The sequence below is a fragment of the Triturus cristatus genome, chromosome 1_1, assembly GCF_964204655.1.
Source record: "Triturus cristatus chromosome 1_1, aTriCri1.1, whole genome shotgun sequence".
Classification (NCBI taxonomy): Eukaryota; Metazoa; Chordata; class Amphibia; order Caudata; family Salamandridae; genus Triturus; species Triturus cristatus.
In genome coordinates this window covers 127,043,032-127,059,026 of record NC_140579.1, presented here as the reverse complement: position 1 = coordinate 127,059,026, position 15,995 = coordinate 127,043,032, and the positions used below count along the sequence as shown (strand labels likewise).

The 15,995-nt window shown below is 47.0% G+C and overlaps 1 protein-coding gene across 1 annotated transcript in view; it reads left to right on the top strand.

Annotated features, from left to right (window-relative positions):
- Positions 1-15,995, top strand: part of LOC146869761 (antigen peptide transporter 2-like) — a 289,288-nt gene that overhangs the window by 68,297 nt on the left and 204,996 nt on the right. Inside the window, exon 4 of the mRNA XM_085614455.1 lies at positions 8,942-9,072. Within this exon, the coding sequence (XP_085470581.1) occupies positions 8,942-9,072 (131 nt within the window). The remainder of the gene's footprint in view (positions 1-8,941; positions 9,073-15,995) is intronic.

Sequence of the window (15,995 nt, the reverse complement as noted above, 5' to 3'; positions counted from 1 at the left end):
ACCAAACACTCGAGAGTGCAGGGGCAGGCCTCACTTAATGGTGGAGATGCGAGGGAGGGAGAGCAATTTCACTGACAATGGGTCAGTGGTCTTGCTCGCCTGTCCCCGCAGCGACTGGCATTAAGTAGGGGTTGGGGAGGGCTGGACAGCTGGGAGGCGGGAGCGGGGAGGGGAGCTGGATTGGGCCGGTCGCGCTGGTCGTGCTGGGGGGAGAGGCCGCGGGTGCGCCAGCGGCAGGGAAAGCGGGCAGGAAAGGAGGGAAAAGGAGGAGTAAAGGAAAAAGGAAATGGAGCTGAAAGGAGCAGAAATGCAGAAAAGTGCAGAAAGGAGAAGAAAAAGAGGGTGGAAAAACGAGGGGGAAAACAAGTGAAAAACGAGTGAAAAAACGAGTGAAAAATGGAGCTAGAGAAAGGAGATAGAGGTCCACTGGACCACCAGGGATGAGGCGCAGGGAAGCCTGCGGGTGGAGGAGGACCCTGAGCACCAAACACTCGAGAGTGCAGGGGCAGGCCTCACTTACTGGTGGAGCTGCGAGGGAGGGGGAGCAATTTCACTGACAATGGGCCAACTGAGTTCATACATTTAGAAAAAGAAACATACTTTAATCTGTCCCATATATATTTATATGTAGAGTGCTCGGAGTACCAGAAGATAAACTAGTTCCAAGTCTCCAGAACAAAGGGAAAAGTGCAACACAACAAACAGTACATGAGTGGGGTTAGGACATAAGAAACAAGCATTAGGTAATGCATTCTTTATATACATATTTAGAGGACAGGACCGGACAGGAAGACAAAAGCAGGACTAATTACCCTTACACCATGTACCCCTACTCACTCACCCAGCGCGATCCCCTGCCCCACACCCCCCAGAAGTGGATGAAGTGTGGGTGGAATACATTATAGCATGCCCGCGGGGCTCCCACATCAGCACAGCTGGCTGGAGAGAAGGCAGGCTTCTACCATGGTGCAAGGGTGCCTGCCTCTGTACTAGGCAGCAGTTTGTGCACCAGCGCTAGGAGAGAGCAGGACTGCGGCATATAATGTCTAGTACACCGCATCCCTGCCCCCTTCCTTTCATGCAGCGCAGCAAGGTGGCTTGATGCGTTGTGCTGCATGAAGTAGTGATAAAAAAAGGGCCCAAGATTCTCCATCTGGATAGTATTTGCAGCCCTAGACTGTGTTTCGCTGCTGATCTACAAGTGTGAAGAAGGCGTTTTAAGGTAGATTGTACAGAGGTTTTAGTTTGGGTGAGTCAAATTGGAGCCTCAAGAAAATTGTTAAAACAAGGTTTTAAAAAAAACTTTTTTATTAAACAAGTGTCAGCATCCATACACATTACATAGGTACAAGTTATAATACAAGTTTCTCGTCGACGTTCACAACTTGCGGCTTATGGACATGCGGAAATAATCATTACACAATTGAATTCTTCCTGGATGACGCCAGCCACCCACCAACCCCTCCCCTTCTAACTACTAGATATCCCCCTATTCCCCCTAAAATCTTCACATCACTGCCAGACTTTCTCCCATTTTTTGGGGCAGCCCTGGCTCTCATAGATTGTCATTTTTTGCTGCACAGCACCAGTCCATATCTCTCTTCCATTGTGACACTTTCGGCGGTTGAATTGCCCCCCATGCCCCTGCAACATTTCTTTTTCCACCATTGCAGCCACTTGTAGCCAAATTCTCTGATATTTGGGCCAATTCGTTCCCCGGAGACACATAGCACGTGCCACCTGGCGTCCAGGGGGACTTCTTGCTCAATCGCTCTGACATAATCAGAGTCACCTTCCTCCAATATTTCTGTATTATTGGGCATTCGCACAGGATATGAAAGAATGTACCCCTCTGAGTGCACCTCCTCTGACATTCCTGTTAGTATACGTCCCAGATTGAACATGAGTGTGCTGGTATAATATGACCTATGCAAGATTCTCAGTTGGACCAGTCTGAATTGTGCCGGGATCGCCACCTCCCTAGGACTCTGCACCGCCTCCGCCCAATCGTCATCTTCTAACAGGCCCACATCGGATTCCCAGGCCCCCTGCAGCTTTATGAGTAGGTCTGAGGAATTATTTATTATCTTCTTGTATGTGCATGACAGAGCCTTCTCCGGAATGGGGTCTAATAGTAACCTGTCCTCTAGTGGACTATATTCGGGGATCGGATCCCCATCTTTGAGGTGCCTGCCCAGCGCATGCTTCAGTTGCAGATATCTGTAGTGCTCTGTGGGCGCCAATTGATATTCTTTCTCTAGCTCTGAAAACGTAATCACAGCCTGCTTTTTCCACACGTCTCCTAGGCGTACAATATCTATTAATTTCCATTTCGAGAAGCCCTGCAGTCTACCTACATCCCGGAGCATTTCGCTGTTCCACAAGGGAGTCTGCTCGGTTAGCCGGATGGTCCAACCCAAAAACCTATTGGTCTTTGACCACACTGTCAATACTATCTGAGTATGTGGGGGCATGTTTCCCGTTCTCACTTGGCCATACAGTGCGCCGAAGTAGCCGTTGGTCCCCATAGCCCCATGATCCACCCTATACGCCGGGTCATTCCTATCTGCAAATGCCCAATCATTAATGACCATTAGGTGCGAGGCCCAGTAGTACTTTTGAAGATCTGGGATGGCCAAATCTCCCTCATAAACCCCCTTCTGTAGTTTGGCCAGAGCCATCCGTGCACCCCCGCCATCCCACAGCAACGTTCTCAGCTCCTATCCACGTCTTTAAAGAATTTGTCTGATATGGGGAAAGGGGTATTTTGTATAATGTATAGTAATCGCGGCAGGGACATCATTTTGAAGAGGACTGCTCTACCCAAAAGGGATATCGGTAGCGTCCTCCAGTGGGTTACATCTTTAGGTTCTCTGCCAAAAACTCTGAGCCTGTTTTCCATATCTGTATGCCCAGATATATTAAAACTATCTTTAATCTGTAGCTTGGAGTCTGCTCCCAATAATGAGGGTGGCCCACTCGACAACATATATAGGAGAGACTTATCCCAGTTGATCTGGTATCCAGAGTATCCTTCTAAAAGCTTAAAAATCTCAAGCAGCCGGTTGATTGTGCACCGTGGTCTCATTGCATATAAGAGAACGTCATCCACATATAATGATATCCTCTCTTGCCACTGATCTCCCCCTCATATGCCCGATATTACCGGGCCCCCCCGGACCCAAGCCGCGAGTGGTTCGAGCGCCAGTGCAAATAAGATCGGTGATAAAGGGGACCCTTGTCTCATACCCTTCCGGAGAGCAAAAGAACGGGACACCAAACCATTAACTCGAACTCTGGCCAGGGGCTGCGTATACAGCAGCTTGATCCATGAATGGAATTGAGGGCCGAAACCAAACCGCCTCAGGACTTCTAATAGATAATGCTACTCTATACTATCAAATGCCATACGGGGGTCCAGCGACAGCAGCGCTGCTTCCACCCCTGGGTAAAACTAGGTTTTTGTTTTGGAATATTTAAATTCTGCTTTCCAAAGCCCACCTTTTTAGGGAATTTGGAGAAGCATGTCTGTCATCGAACTGGGTCTGAAGATCTTACAGCAGCATGTGTGTTAACAGATGGGAGATTTTTGAAAGCTCTACTAGTCTTGAGGCGAGAGAGGTGATGTCAGACCTAACACCTTAGTAACACCTACAGCCTGTGAGTTCACATGCACCCCACCCTGACGATGATCCAGCGGTAATTACCTGGTAATTTCCCTATTCAAAACCACATCACCTATAGTTTACCGCTGTAAAGGGTGAAAAATGATGGATCTTTTGATGACCGTGTTTCACCAAACAGGAGACTTTATATATATATATATTAAATGCAATCAATATTAGAGGCAATAATGAGAGTGGTGAGTTCTTTTAAAGGGTTTTATTTTAAGTGAAAAGTTAAGGTTCTCTGACTCTTTATTCATTAGTCAAATATCAATCAGGTTACAGAATTGAAAAATAGGAAAAATAGCATTAATACAGAACATATTACAGTCTGCATATAAGCATCACATATAGGAAGGGAAATGTGGTGCAAATTGTCAGTCAAAACTCTTAAAGAGTTTCTAAGAAAAAAGAGTAAGTCTTACAAGGTTAATCAATAATTAATAATGGCAAAAATATCCCATAAAGAGAAATAAATGCAATTTAGCACCTAAAATCTAAATCTGTTCTGATCATTTCAGCTTTTTCCCTCTGCTTCGCTGTGCTAGTCTGTGTCTCTGTCTCAAGCTGCACCATAGCCCCCACAGAATGCAGCCCCTCCCTGTCTCTGTGTCCAGCACAGAAACTGGGCCTGGAGAGACGAAAAGCAAGACAAAAAGGAGGCGCTCCTCCCACTTGTAAGCCATATTTCAAGGAAAAGTTCACGTGCTCAGTCCTAATAGCTGGTCCAATCAGAAAACTTCAAGACACATCATCCTCCCATGGGCTGACTGGATACGTCATTAATCAGGCTTGTTCCTGTTCAAATTTCAGTCTTGTGATTTATGAAAAAAAAGTGTGTTCTTCTCTCCACGTTTAAACAGGCTACAAAAATATGCAACATTTTGAAGGTCGGAGGAAGCATAGGCAGGATGTTTTATCAGGGGCCTTTCCAAAGTAATGTTTCAGTTTTTAGTCCACTAAAGCAAACTAAAATCGCGTGGTTTTCTACACTGTGAAACACAACTCAGCACATTTCTACTCTTGCAAAAATACACGATGCCATTTTAAAGGTACAAATACATTTTCTAAATTAATGTGCATTCTATAGTGAGATTACATATGGATTAATGACATATAAGCATGGCTGTTCAACTAATTAAGCATGTTTTCACATAAAAGCACCTCCAAACTGAAGCATTATGATGTTTTCATCTTGATTGCGCCACAATCTGCGTGCCATTTTAAAACATGTCTGCAGCTTTTTGTCATATAATAATGCATACATTTTATAGGTGAAATCTAAGCTCCATCAACGACAGCTGCCAATCAGCTAAAAACTGACCGAGGTGCTGCACCTCTTCACAGTGCACGACCTTGGCATTCCTGGGTTGTGTTTTATGACAATCTGTGTTATTTCCACACAGACTTGTAGCTCAGGATAGCAATGGTAATTGATTAAACCTTCCAACTCAAATTGTGTTTGCACATGACAGTTACAGCAGCATGATCTATAAATATCACAGATAAAAAAATACAGACATGTAAATCAGCTTTACATGTACCACATATTATGGCCTGATCTGCGCGTGTGCTTTGAAACCAGTATAAATGTCAAATTCAGTGGCTCATTCAGGAAGAAATCCTGATATTTCCAGTAAGCCTGCGTAAACATCACGAACAGCCTGTAGGCCAGGTTCTTCCACATTTGCGGCATCCGTAATGGACGCCTAACTGCCGGGTATCACAAAGCTCGCGATTTAGTCCTACCCTCTTCAGTCCCTTTGTGGCCGCTCTGGCAGATGTGAATTAACACTTTACACTCCTGATGCCATCTCCAATTTCCTTCCTGTTCACTGAGGCTGCCTGGACGGCTGACAGTTGTCTAAAGCATAAACATAGGTCCTTGGTGAGCCTCCCACGGTCTTTTCCGGCACTTGGTGGCTGTGAGGAAAGTGGTGTATTATATGGTGTGGTTGTGTGACCTCACTGTGGAATACACTCACTCACTGGGTCCAGTCAGCCTCGTTTGTACAACCTTAGCTCAACCCTGAGTAGCTGTTGCTTCAAGCAGTCAGGCTTAGACAAAGGAACAAGTGTAAGTGTAAAGCATTTAGAAGAAACAAATCAACGAAATAAGAAAGTCACTCAACACAAAAGAAATCCAAAACCAATTCCTACAAACAGATCGTATATTTATGAATGTTTAGTTACCAGAATGAACACAATTAGCCGGAGGGTTCTGGGGAAATAGATCTTTGAGTAAAACGTAAATCACAGTAAAAATCCAACAAGCACTGATAACTGTATAGTTTGGAAACTTTGCGAAATGTTTAGAAAGTTGTGTTCAACTATTCGGGCCCACTTTGGGTGACATTTCTCCATCGGTAAGGAGGTAAAGAGGGCCAGAGCAGTCTCCAGTCCGGTTCAAAGCTCTTTTGGTGACCCCCATAGACATCAATGGAGAAGTCCTTATGCAAGGGATACAAGCGGCTGAACATGCTGTAGGATACTTCTTGATTCACGGTCCAGGTGTACTGACTATGGCTACAGGAACTGATGTCATTCAAAGTCCTCTTTGGTCTGGCAAAAGTCCAGTTGCCATTGGACTACTGGTCTATGGTCACTGCAAAACCAGTGGTACCCTTTGGTGAAGGCTAGTGTTGGTTTGGAGCAGCCAAACTGCTCTCCGATAACTCTCCCAGGTCCAGCAGACTCGGATGCGACTTTTCAATGTTGGCACTTCATCTTCGTCAGCAAGTTGGTAGTCAGTGTTGATCAAGAGATTGTGGCTACTGGCTAGCCAAGGCGGGCTTCTTTCGCTTTCTTGGCCCTTTTATGGCCCTGGTGCTGTAACAGGAAGTCATCCAACTGACACTTGGGGTTCACCTTTTCTGTATGGGGCTCAGGAGTGACTTTGCCATGAGCCAGTCCCCACAGGCACAAACCTCTCCTTGCTAGCTCAAGGATCAGCAGGTCCAGTCCAGCGGTTGGTGCAGCGTTTCTTGCCACGTTCAGAGAACACAAGGCCACTCCTTCTATGGTCCCCTCTCCAATCCAGATGTGATCTGTGGTATCTGTGCTAGGATTGTTATATTTATGCCCAGAAAGTGCCCTTAGGGGATGAAGCATTTATTAGCCAATGAGCTACCAGGTCCCCTCCCACTGATGATGACCTCCTGCAATGTGTGGCATCTAGCTATCCCAGAGTGCACTATTCTGCCCACTCCTAAGATGGCTTCTCTGTGTGTGTGGAGCTTGGTAGCCCATCCAAGAGGTGTGGCTTCCTGACAACTACATGCCCAGGGAACACCCGGTTTGGCAATCTAACCCAACAAAAACTTTGGGGATGACCATACAAAAAGAGGGATTTCTTTACAGAGGACATCATTACTGACCCCCTTCCTCTCCCAACAATGCCTGCCTATAAAGTTTACAATCATGGTCTTTTGTCCATGGGACGCTCTCTTTTCAAATATTTTATTTCAAGGAGCCTGACAGAATTGGAATCTGATCGTAAGTTCCAAAAACATGTTAGATTGCATCAAAACACTGTTGATAGAGCACATCTAAAATTGAAGTATACTTAGAAGTGGCTACTCGTGGTTCCTGACTAGTCGTCCTCACTTTCAGATCGAGTAGTCACTACTCGATCTGAAAGTGAGGACGACTAGTCAGGCACCACACCGATTTAAGTGGATGAGTGAGACCCCTGTATTTACGGGCGTCTCTCCCGGTTAACGAAATATGATCCTGTGGTGAGCCATCGCCCCACGAGTAGCCACTTCTAAGTTTACTTCAATTTTAGATGTTCTCTATCAACAGTGTTTTGATGCCATCTAACATGTTTTTGGAACTTACGATCAGAGTCATCAATACACCAAAGAACCTATGTCCTGAAGATGGTCTTACTGATGTCTACACTATAAAGACTGAAACGTCGACAATCAAACCCATTTTCTCTGTCATTCGTGTCTTAGGATAGGTTCATTGTAAAGTCAATGATGTGTTTCCTTCCTAACATGTGAAATTCATGATAGAAAATGTATTATCTCAGTTAATTTTTTCATTTTGTGAATTGTAGTTTGTCTTTTTGAAGTATAGATCCCTGTATTATTGTTTTCTTGACTGAATACATTTCAGCTTGTTGAGTGACTTGTAGATTAATTGACTAATTCACTTCTAACATTTGTTTGTTTTAAGTCACCACATGGGGCTTAAAGCTAATGTAGTCTCAGGCAGCCCACTTTCATCACACACATACTGTACTTAACAGGTGATGCTGCAGTTAACTAATGAAATAGTGCCCAGTTTAGCAGCCTTATTAGAAACTGGTCTGGAGCAGACTTGCCAGGAATTGTGACCTTAGTATCTCCTTCGGTCTTTAACTCCTTTCACTCTTTCTCTCTTGATAACTATGTCTGACCTCTCTCTCTCTCTCTCTCTCTCTCGCGCTCTTTGTTTCACTGTCTCGCTCTCTCTCTCTTTTTCTGTTTTTCAGTGACTTCTTAGCTCACAAATGTATGCTGTTTGCTACTATTATGCAACATTAATTGGTTTTTGCTGATAATACAAATTCAACATAACCTTCCTTTAATGCATGAGGTACACCAGTCGGTCTGCGCCATGTGTGCATTCATGGTACGAGGGGAGTACCTCTGTTCACAAGCTGCGGTGCCTTTGGACTGGTTCTAAGAGGGCGCTGCGGGCAAATAGAGTTCACCTCCTCATCATCCCTCTATTGCCTCTTTAAATTTGCTACATGGGTGCCCATGTGTGTGAGCCCATGTGTGTGCCTATGTGTGCGAACCCACACATGTGCCTATGTGTGTAAGCCCACGTGTATGCCCATGTGTGTGAGCCCACACGTGTGCCATGTGCGTGAGCCACATGTGTGCCCATGTGTGAGCCCACATGGGTGCGAGCTCCCACATGTACCCATGTGTGTGAGCCCACGCATATGCCCATGTGTGTGAGATCACTTGTGGCCATTTGTGTGAGCCCACAGAAGTGCAGGCCTGGCTGGCACAGGTAAGGGCGTGGGAGGTGGGGCGGGGCAGCTGGGGGGAGTCGACAGAGCAGGGCCAGGGCATTGTGTGAAGTGCTGTACCCCCAGTTCATGTGAACCTTCCAAACCAGCCCACTCAGCGTTGAGGCCCAAGGCTCCCGTTGCTTCTAGCATATGGTATTCTCATGTTTTATTCTTCTCTTACAAGATTTGTTTTTCTGTTCTCCACACCCACAGGTGATTACCTCTTACTTTGGTTTATTCAACCCCCATCTCTCCTTCTCCACAGCTCTCTCTCCGCTGGGTGCAGAGGAGGACTCTTCATGTTCACCATGGCCAGCCTTCTCCGCCGCCTCCGTGTCCTGCTCTTCAAGGCTATTGTGAGGCAGGAAATTGATTTCTTCGAGTCCACCAAAACGGGTAACACTCTGCGTAGCTTTTAAAAAAAGACTCATTTCCAGTCAGTCTCTCCCCGCTTTGCCGCTTGTTGAGGTCCCTAGGTCTGAGTTACCCCAAATGCCCCCATTTCACCTACTCATTGAAATTTGCTCAGTGGTCCTCATGTGCTCATCCAGAGCAGGAAGCATTGTCAGCTCCCTCTTGAAGGTTTGATCTGTAGGATGTCTTCTGATTGAGGGGTAAGGAGTTCCATATCTTTACTGCATTTCCTAGTTAGCTCTGGATGTTCAAGCAGGAGTGTGGCTCAGCTCCTCACAGATGTTCATCTGCCTGAGACGTTTAGTTTTGGGCAGGTATGTAGGGGCTCTTACGGATGGCTTCGTACGAGATGCAGGATAGTTTGGTCTTACTCCTGGATTCTATTGGTAACTGATTGAGTGGGATCAGCATTGAGATGATGTGGTCAGATCTTCTCTTCCTGGGAGCAGTTCTGCTGACGCGTGCAGCGTTGATTAAAACATGCTCAGTGGATCTTGGGACTAGCACGTAGCCGTGAGTTGCCGTACTACAGTCGACCAAACCAGAGCTTGCATGACTTGCAAGAAATCTTCCTGCTGGATGTGGTGTTTAATAGTCTTAGAGGCTCCAGCGGATCTCACCCTCATTTTGCTTCGGCATGTATGTGCGCTAGAAGACCGTAAGAAGCCAAGTGACCCTCCATAGGGTATGGCCTCCGTATTGTGCCCTAGGATCTCCCTATTGTTATTCCATGGTTGTACGGGGTGGTAACATTTGGGGGCGAATTCAGTTGAAGTTATGTTATGAGAGGGTTGGGTATGTCATCCAGACTTGTATATCCATCAGTTTTTGATTTACATATTAGATGCTACTTAGTGAGGCGATCTTCTTGCGCAGCTGAATATCATCCAATTTGAAAGAGTAGTAGATTTTTCTGTCATACAGCAGTGTGGCTAATGGTTTCTGCACATTTTGGTGATAATATGGAAGACTGTGGGACTCCTTGGTTTAACAATGCGTTTGGCAGGGAGTTGGCTATTTTTATTTTCTGCCCCCAGTTTTCCAGATGTGATTTGAGCCAGTACACCACCGAGCCTTCCTTGTCTACCATCTCACCGAGGATATTTATGAGGGTGTGAGGTGGTTTACTGTGTCAGCAGAAAGGTCTAGTAAAACGGCAAGACATTATTCTCTTGTGAGGAAATGGAGAGTATTATATGGTGTGCTTGTGCGACCTCACTGTGTAATTATACTTACCACCCTCTTTAGGATCAGTAGATTGCGTTTCTTAAGTCCTCAGTTCAACCCTGTGTAGCTGTGGCTCTGAACAGCAACGCTTACACAAAGGAACAAGCGTAAAGCATTTAAACAGGAACAAAACAATTGAAGAAGAAATAACGGAGACACTCAAGAAATCCAACACCAATTTATGTTAAAAAAAGCATATTTGTATATATTTTTTTACACCTCAATGGAAAAGATCCACCAGTTGGTATATTATGCAAGGTACAGTAAATCAGAGCATTTCATTCAATCACATAGAAGCATTGGCAAACTCAGCGAATTTGACACTAAACTTTTTCACCAAAAAGTTTGGCAAGTTATGATGCGGTCAGTTAGAGTTAATTTGGGAGACAGACTCTAGCAGGGAGCCTGTGAGGGTACCAGCAAGACTCTCAGAAATAGTTGCCTCAACAGAAGAAGCAGTCTCCAGTCAGTTCCAGACACTTTATCCTTATTCCAATTATCTCCTATAGAAGTTATCCTGAGGATACAGGAAACTTAATATACTTACGGATGTTGTGGGTGCAATGCGGTCACCTGGGGGTCTTCTTGTGTGGGAGTCTGGAGGTCTTCTTGTGGCTACTCCTCAGCCCACAGGCATAGTAAGGTGATCCAGGCCACAAGGGTCGACGGGCTGTTAGAAGTCTATTTGCCATTTGGCTATCAGTCGTCCGGTGTTGCGGTTACAGCCAAATCCTTCTCCGAGCTGTAGCTTGCCTTCAGGGTGACCAAGCTGCACTCCGACGTCTCTCCCGGTTCTAGCAGACTTGGGTGCAACTTCTGAGTGTTGGTCCCTGGTGCTGCACGACGGTGGAGAGTGGCGATCCTGGGATCAATGCTGCTACTCGCCCTTAGCAGGCTACTTAAGCTGTTAAGACACTCTTCTGTGAAGAGGAGGTCAGCCGGCTGAACCTTGCACTCTCTTGCCTTTGCTGGGCTTGGGAGATGACTTCTCCACAAGCAGGACGCAGCAGGGCAGTCCGTGTCGCTGCAGCCTCCCCTCGCTGGGAACTTGGTGCAGCATAGCTGTCCTTCTTTGGTCCTTCAGTCCAGTGAAGATCTGAGTTCGAGGTGCCAAGGATTCCTTTCTTATGCTCAGAAAATGCCCTCAGGGCAGGACACGGTTGGTAGCCAGTGGGTTAGCAGGTTCCCTCTAACTGGATTGTTTTTTCCCTGGGAGTCGTTAGCACATCTTCCCCAGAGGGCAGAAAGCTGTCTGGTGGACAGACCCCAAATAAAACCGTTAACAGGCCCTGGAAACCTTGGGCGACCAAAGTGGCAACTTCTAAAGTTGCACTTTGCTCACCCTTGACATGACATTTGACTTCACCATGAATTCAGATTTAATGCACTGATTCTTTTGATAGCTTACAGTACCAACGTTAGCAGTCATATTCATATGTTAGCAGGGCTGCGGTGTCAGCTTGTAACGCTGTACTTGCCACTGGGGCTAGTAGCGTTTCCACAGTAAAAACAACAATTTATGGTTTTTACTATTGGATCATGAAAACGTATATGTTCGAGGCATATGAGCTGCAGATTACACACTACGCATAGATCGCCATCTGGTGTTGGGCCCGGATGTTTGCACTTGTTTTTGTCTTGGAAAGTCTTTGGAAGTCACAAGGTAAGTGACTCCTCCTTCGGGTCATAGTGCGCATGGGCAACCGCTCCATCCTCAGATTGTTTTTTTCCGCCATCCGGCTTGGATGCTTTCTCGTGCTCCAGTTCGGAACCGTTAACGATTTTCTCTTTCGACGCGCAATCCTTCCCTTTTCGACGGTATTGTCTCGATTGCGTTTTCCCAATCCACGCGACTCTCAACAACTTTGAAGTCTTCGATTTCGGTCGTCGACGAAGACCTTTGGGCCTACCTGGGCCTCATCTTCTGGCTCATGGAAAGGACGCCATTCAAAAAGTGTCCTCGATGTGGGTCGAAATTTCCCCACACCGACCTGCATGAGGTGTGCAACCTCTGCCTCTCACCGGAGCACGAGGCCAGAGACTGTCCAGCTTGCGCCCCCCTTCCGCTCAAAGAAGATGATCCGGGACCGACAAGCTAGAGGAACAATGGCTCGCTCGTCTTCTTCGATCCCCAACAACATCTTCCAAGAAGGCGTCGATGTGCCGGAGCAGGCGCGGGTTGAAAGAATCAACAGTGCCTCCGAAGCAGATAACTCCGACGTCGAGGACATCACTGCAGCACAGAGGGCCGTGAGTACAGACGTCGACCCCGACCCCAACCCCACTTCGACAGCATCAAAAAAGGCTTCGGTCACACCTTCGCCTTCCGGCCCAGGTGCACACCGAGAGACTGCTTCCCATGCCCCGCCTTCGGGCCCGGTAAAGAAGCCTACTAAGCCTTTAGGTGACTCAGGCTCGAGTCAGCCTACCCTCGGTGCTGAAAAACATACACAGGCACCGAAAAAGAAGTCGCCTCTTCCTCATCCACGCCGACCACTGCTTCGACATCTAAGCACTCGGCGTCGAAGACTAGCACCGGCTCCTCGACACCGACAACACACTCGGAGCCGACCAAAAAACTGCCACCAAAGGGTCCCAACTTCAATGCTTCGAAGCTGAAAAAGACCTCGGAACCGAGAAAACAACAGGTTCCATCGGCTAAAGACACTGCAAAATTGCACGGTTCCAAAGCCAGAACCGCTACCGAGTCGACCCCGAAAAAACCTACGGCACCAACACCGTCGGCACCAAAGGATCTGCCCCCCACAGAAGAACTGTTTCGCCCAGATCCTACCCAAAAAACTCTTGTGAAGGATCCTAAGACTGGTCACTTAATGCTCAGCATCAAGCAGAGACCTCTAGATACGCCTGCACCGGTTTCACCACCAAAAAAGAGAGACTTTGCTACCTCACCATTGAGGATTCCTTCTCCTCCTCCTCCTCCTCTCCCACCACACCACTCTCCTACACCATCACCTACTCCAGTAGATGATGATGATGTCAACACTTCAGATGATGCAGGGGGAGGTGCAGACGATCAACCCCTATGGGACCCTACCCCTACTGGCTCCCCAGACCCCTGGGACGATTATAACGTCCCAGACGTCCCTTAGACCCCACAAGATGACATCTATCCCTCCAGGCCTTCCCCTCCAGAGGACAATATCAGCTTCAACCAGCTCCTCCACAGAGCTGCCCAGTACCACGGAGTTGCCCTTCATACAGACCCCGTGGAGGAAGATTTTCTCATGGACACTTTTGACACCACAGAAAGGTCCTCCTCAATTTTACCCATGCTTAAAGGGGTCATTAAGCATGCACCAGAGGTCTTTAAAGACCCGGTCAGGGCACGAGTCATCAACCTGAGAATAGAGAAAAAGTATAAGGCTGTCCCTACTGATCCAGCCTACATTAAAGGCCCCGCACCTCTAGACTCCCTTGTTGTCTCCAATGCACAGAAGAGGGCCAATTCCCAGTCATCAGGTGACGCACCACCACCAGATAAGGAATCTAAACTCCTGGACGCCTCTGGCAAACGAACGGCGTCACAGGCAGCAAACATATGGCGCATTGCCAATACCCAAGCGCTGTTAGCCAGGTATGACAGGGCACATTATGATGAGCATGAGTCCATAATGCAGCACCTCCCAGACAGGTATAAAAACAGGGCCAATGAACTCATACAGGAAGGTAAAACCATCACTAACACCTCAATCCGTTGTGCCTTAGATGTGGCAGATACCGCCTCAAGGGCAATAAAGACCAGTGTCCTTCTGCGTAGGCATGCCTGGTTTTAAACCTGAAGTCCAGAGTTCCATACTCAATCAGCCATTTCATGAGCAACACCTATTTGGCACTAATGTAGACGTATCACTTGAAAAAATGAAAAAGGATACAGATACAGCTAAATCTATGGGAGCGTTGCAGTCGCAAACTCCCAGACGTTCCTTTCGTCGCTCATCCTTCAGAAGCACCAATAGAGGCTACCCCTCTGATAGCTCCTCCACTTGTTACAACGCTCCCACCCAATCCACCTTTACTAGAGGTTACCAAAGAGGCAAAAATAACAACTCCTGCTCCTTCTCCACCCCCAACCCATGACTTCCCTCCACTTCCCCCAGACCATTCCACTCCAGTCGGGGGAAGACTCCAACAATTCCTTCCTGTCTGAACAAACATCACTTCAGACAAGTGGGTGCAACAGATTATTCAATCAGGCTACTGTCTCGAACTAACATCTACCCCCCAAAACATACCACCCAAACAGCGTCCAATGTCACAAGAACATTTGTTACTGCTAAAGCAGGAGGTAATCTCCCTCCTACAAAAAAGTGCAATAGAACCAGTTCCCCTGCACCAACAAAACAAGGGAGTTTACTCCCTCTATTTTCTCATACCAAAAAAGGACGGCTCTCTAAGGCCTATTTTAGACCTCAGACCCCTAAACCTATACAAACACTCAGACCATTTCCACATGGTCACACTCCAGCAGGTCCTTCCTCTGCTTTCGCAGGGCGACTTCCTTGCTACCCTAGACCTCAAAGATGCCTATTTTCACATTCCCATTCACAACGCTCACAGAAAATATCTCAGATTCGTAGTGGACGGTCAGCACTATCAATTCAAAGTACTCCCGTTCGGAGTCACCACAGCACCAAGAGTGTTTACCAAGTGCCTAGCGGTAGTGGCAGCACACCTAAGAAGACAACACATACATGTCTTCCCATATCTAGACGACTGGCTCATAAAAGCCAGCTCATAAATCAGTGTGTACAACACACTCACGCCACTTTTCAACAACTTCACCACCTGGGGTTCACAATAAACCACGCCAAGTCCCAGCTGCAACCGTCCCACACACAACAATACCTTGTTGCCACAATAGACACCTCAGGGGCGCTAGCCTATCCCAGTCCCGCCAGGATAGCGAACATGCAAGCTCTTCTCACTAGATTCCAACCACAACACTCTCTTCCAGCTCGAGTGTTCATGCAACTCACAGGGATGGTGGCCTCTTGCATATTCATAGTGCCACATGCAAAACTCCAGATGCGTCCTCTCCAAGAGTGCTTAGCACACCAATGGAATCAGACTGAAGGTCAACTAACAGATCTGGTGTTGGTGGACGGTCGCACTCATCGCTCTCTGCAGTGGTGGAACACCACAAACCTTTCCAAAGGGCGACCGTTCCTAGAGCCAATTCCTCAAGTAGTTATGACAGCGGACGCATCGCTCTCCGGCTGGGGAGCTCACCTACTACATCACACCATACAGGGCAGGTGGACACCTCAACAAAAGTTACTCCACATAAACCACCTGGAGTTACTAGCCATATTCCTAGCCTTAAAAACATTTCAAAAACACATATCAGGCAAGGCTGTCTTAGTCCACACAGACAACATGACAGCCATGTACTATATACAAAAACAAAGCGAGACACACTCTCTGCAGCTCTCCCAGCTAGCACAGAACATATGGAGGTGGGCTATACCTCAGAACATATTCCTCCTAGCCCAACATGTCCCAGGAGTCCAAAACACCATAGCCTATCTCTTAAGCCGTCAGACACAACAGATCCACAAGTGGGAACTTCATCCACAAGTTCTTCAACCGTTTTTTCAAATATGGGGGCAACCACAGATACACCTCCTCGCCACCCAACAAAACGCCAAATGCCC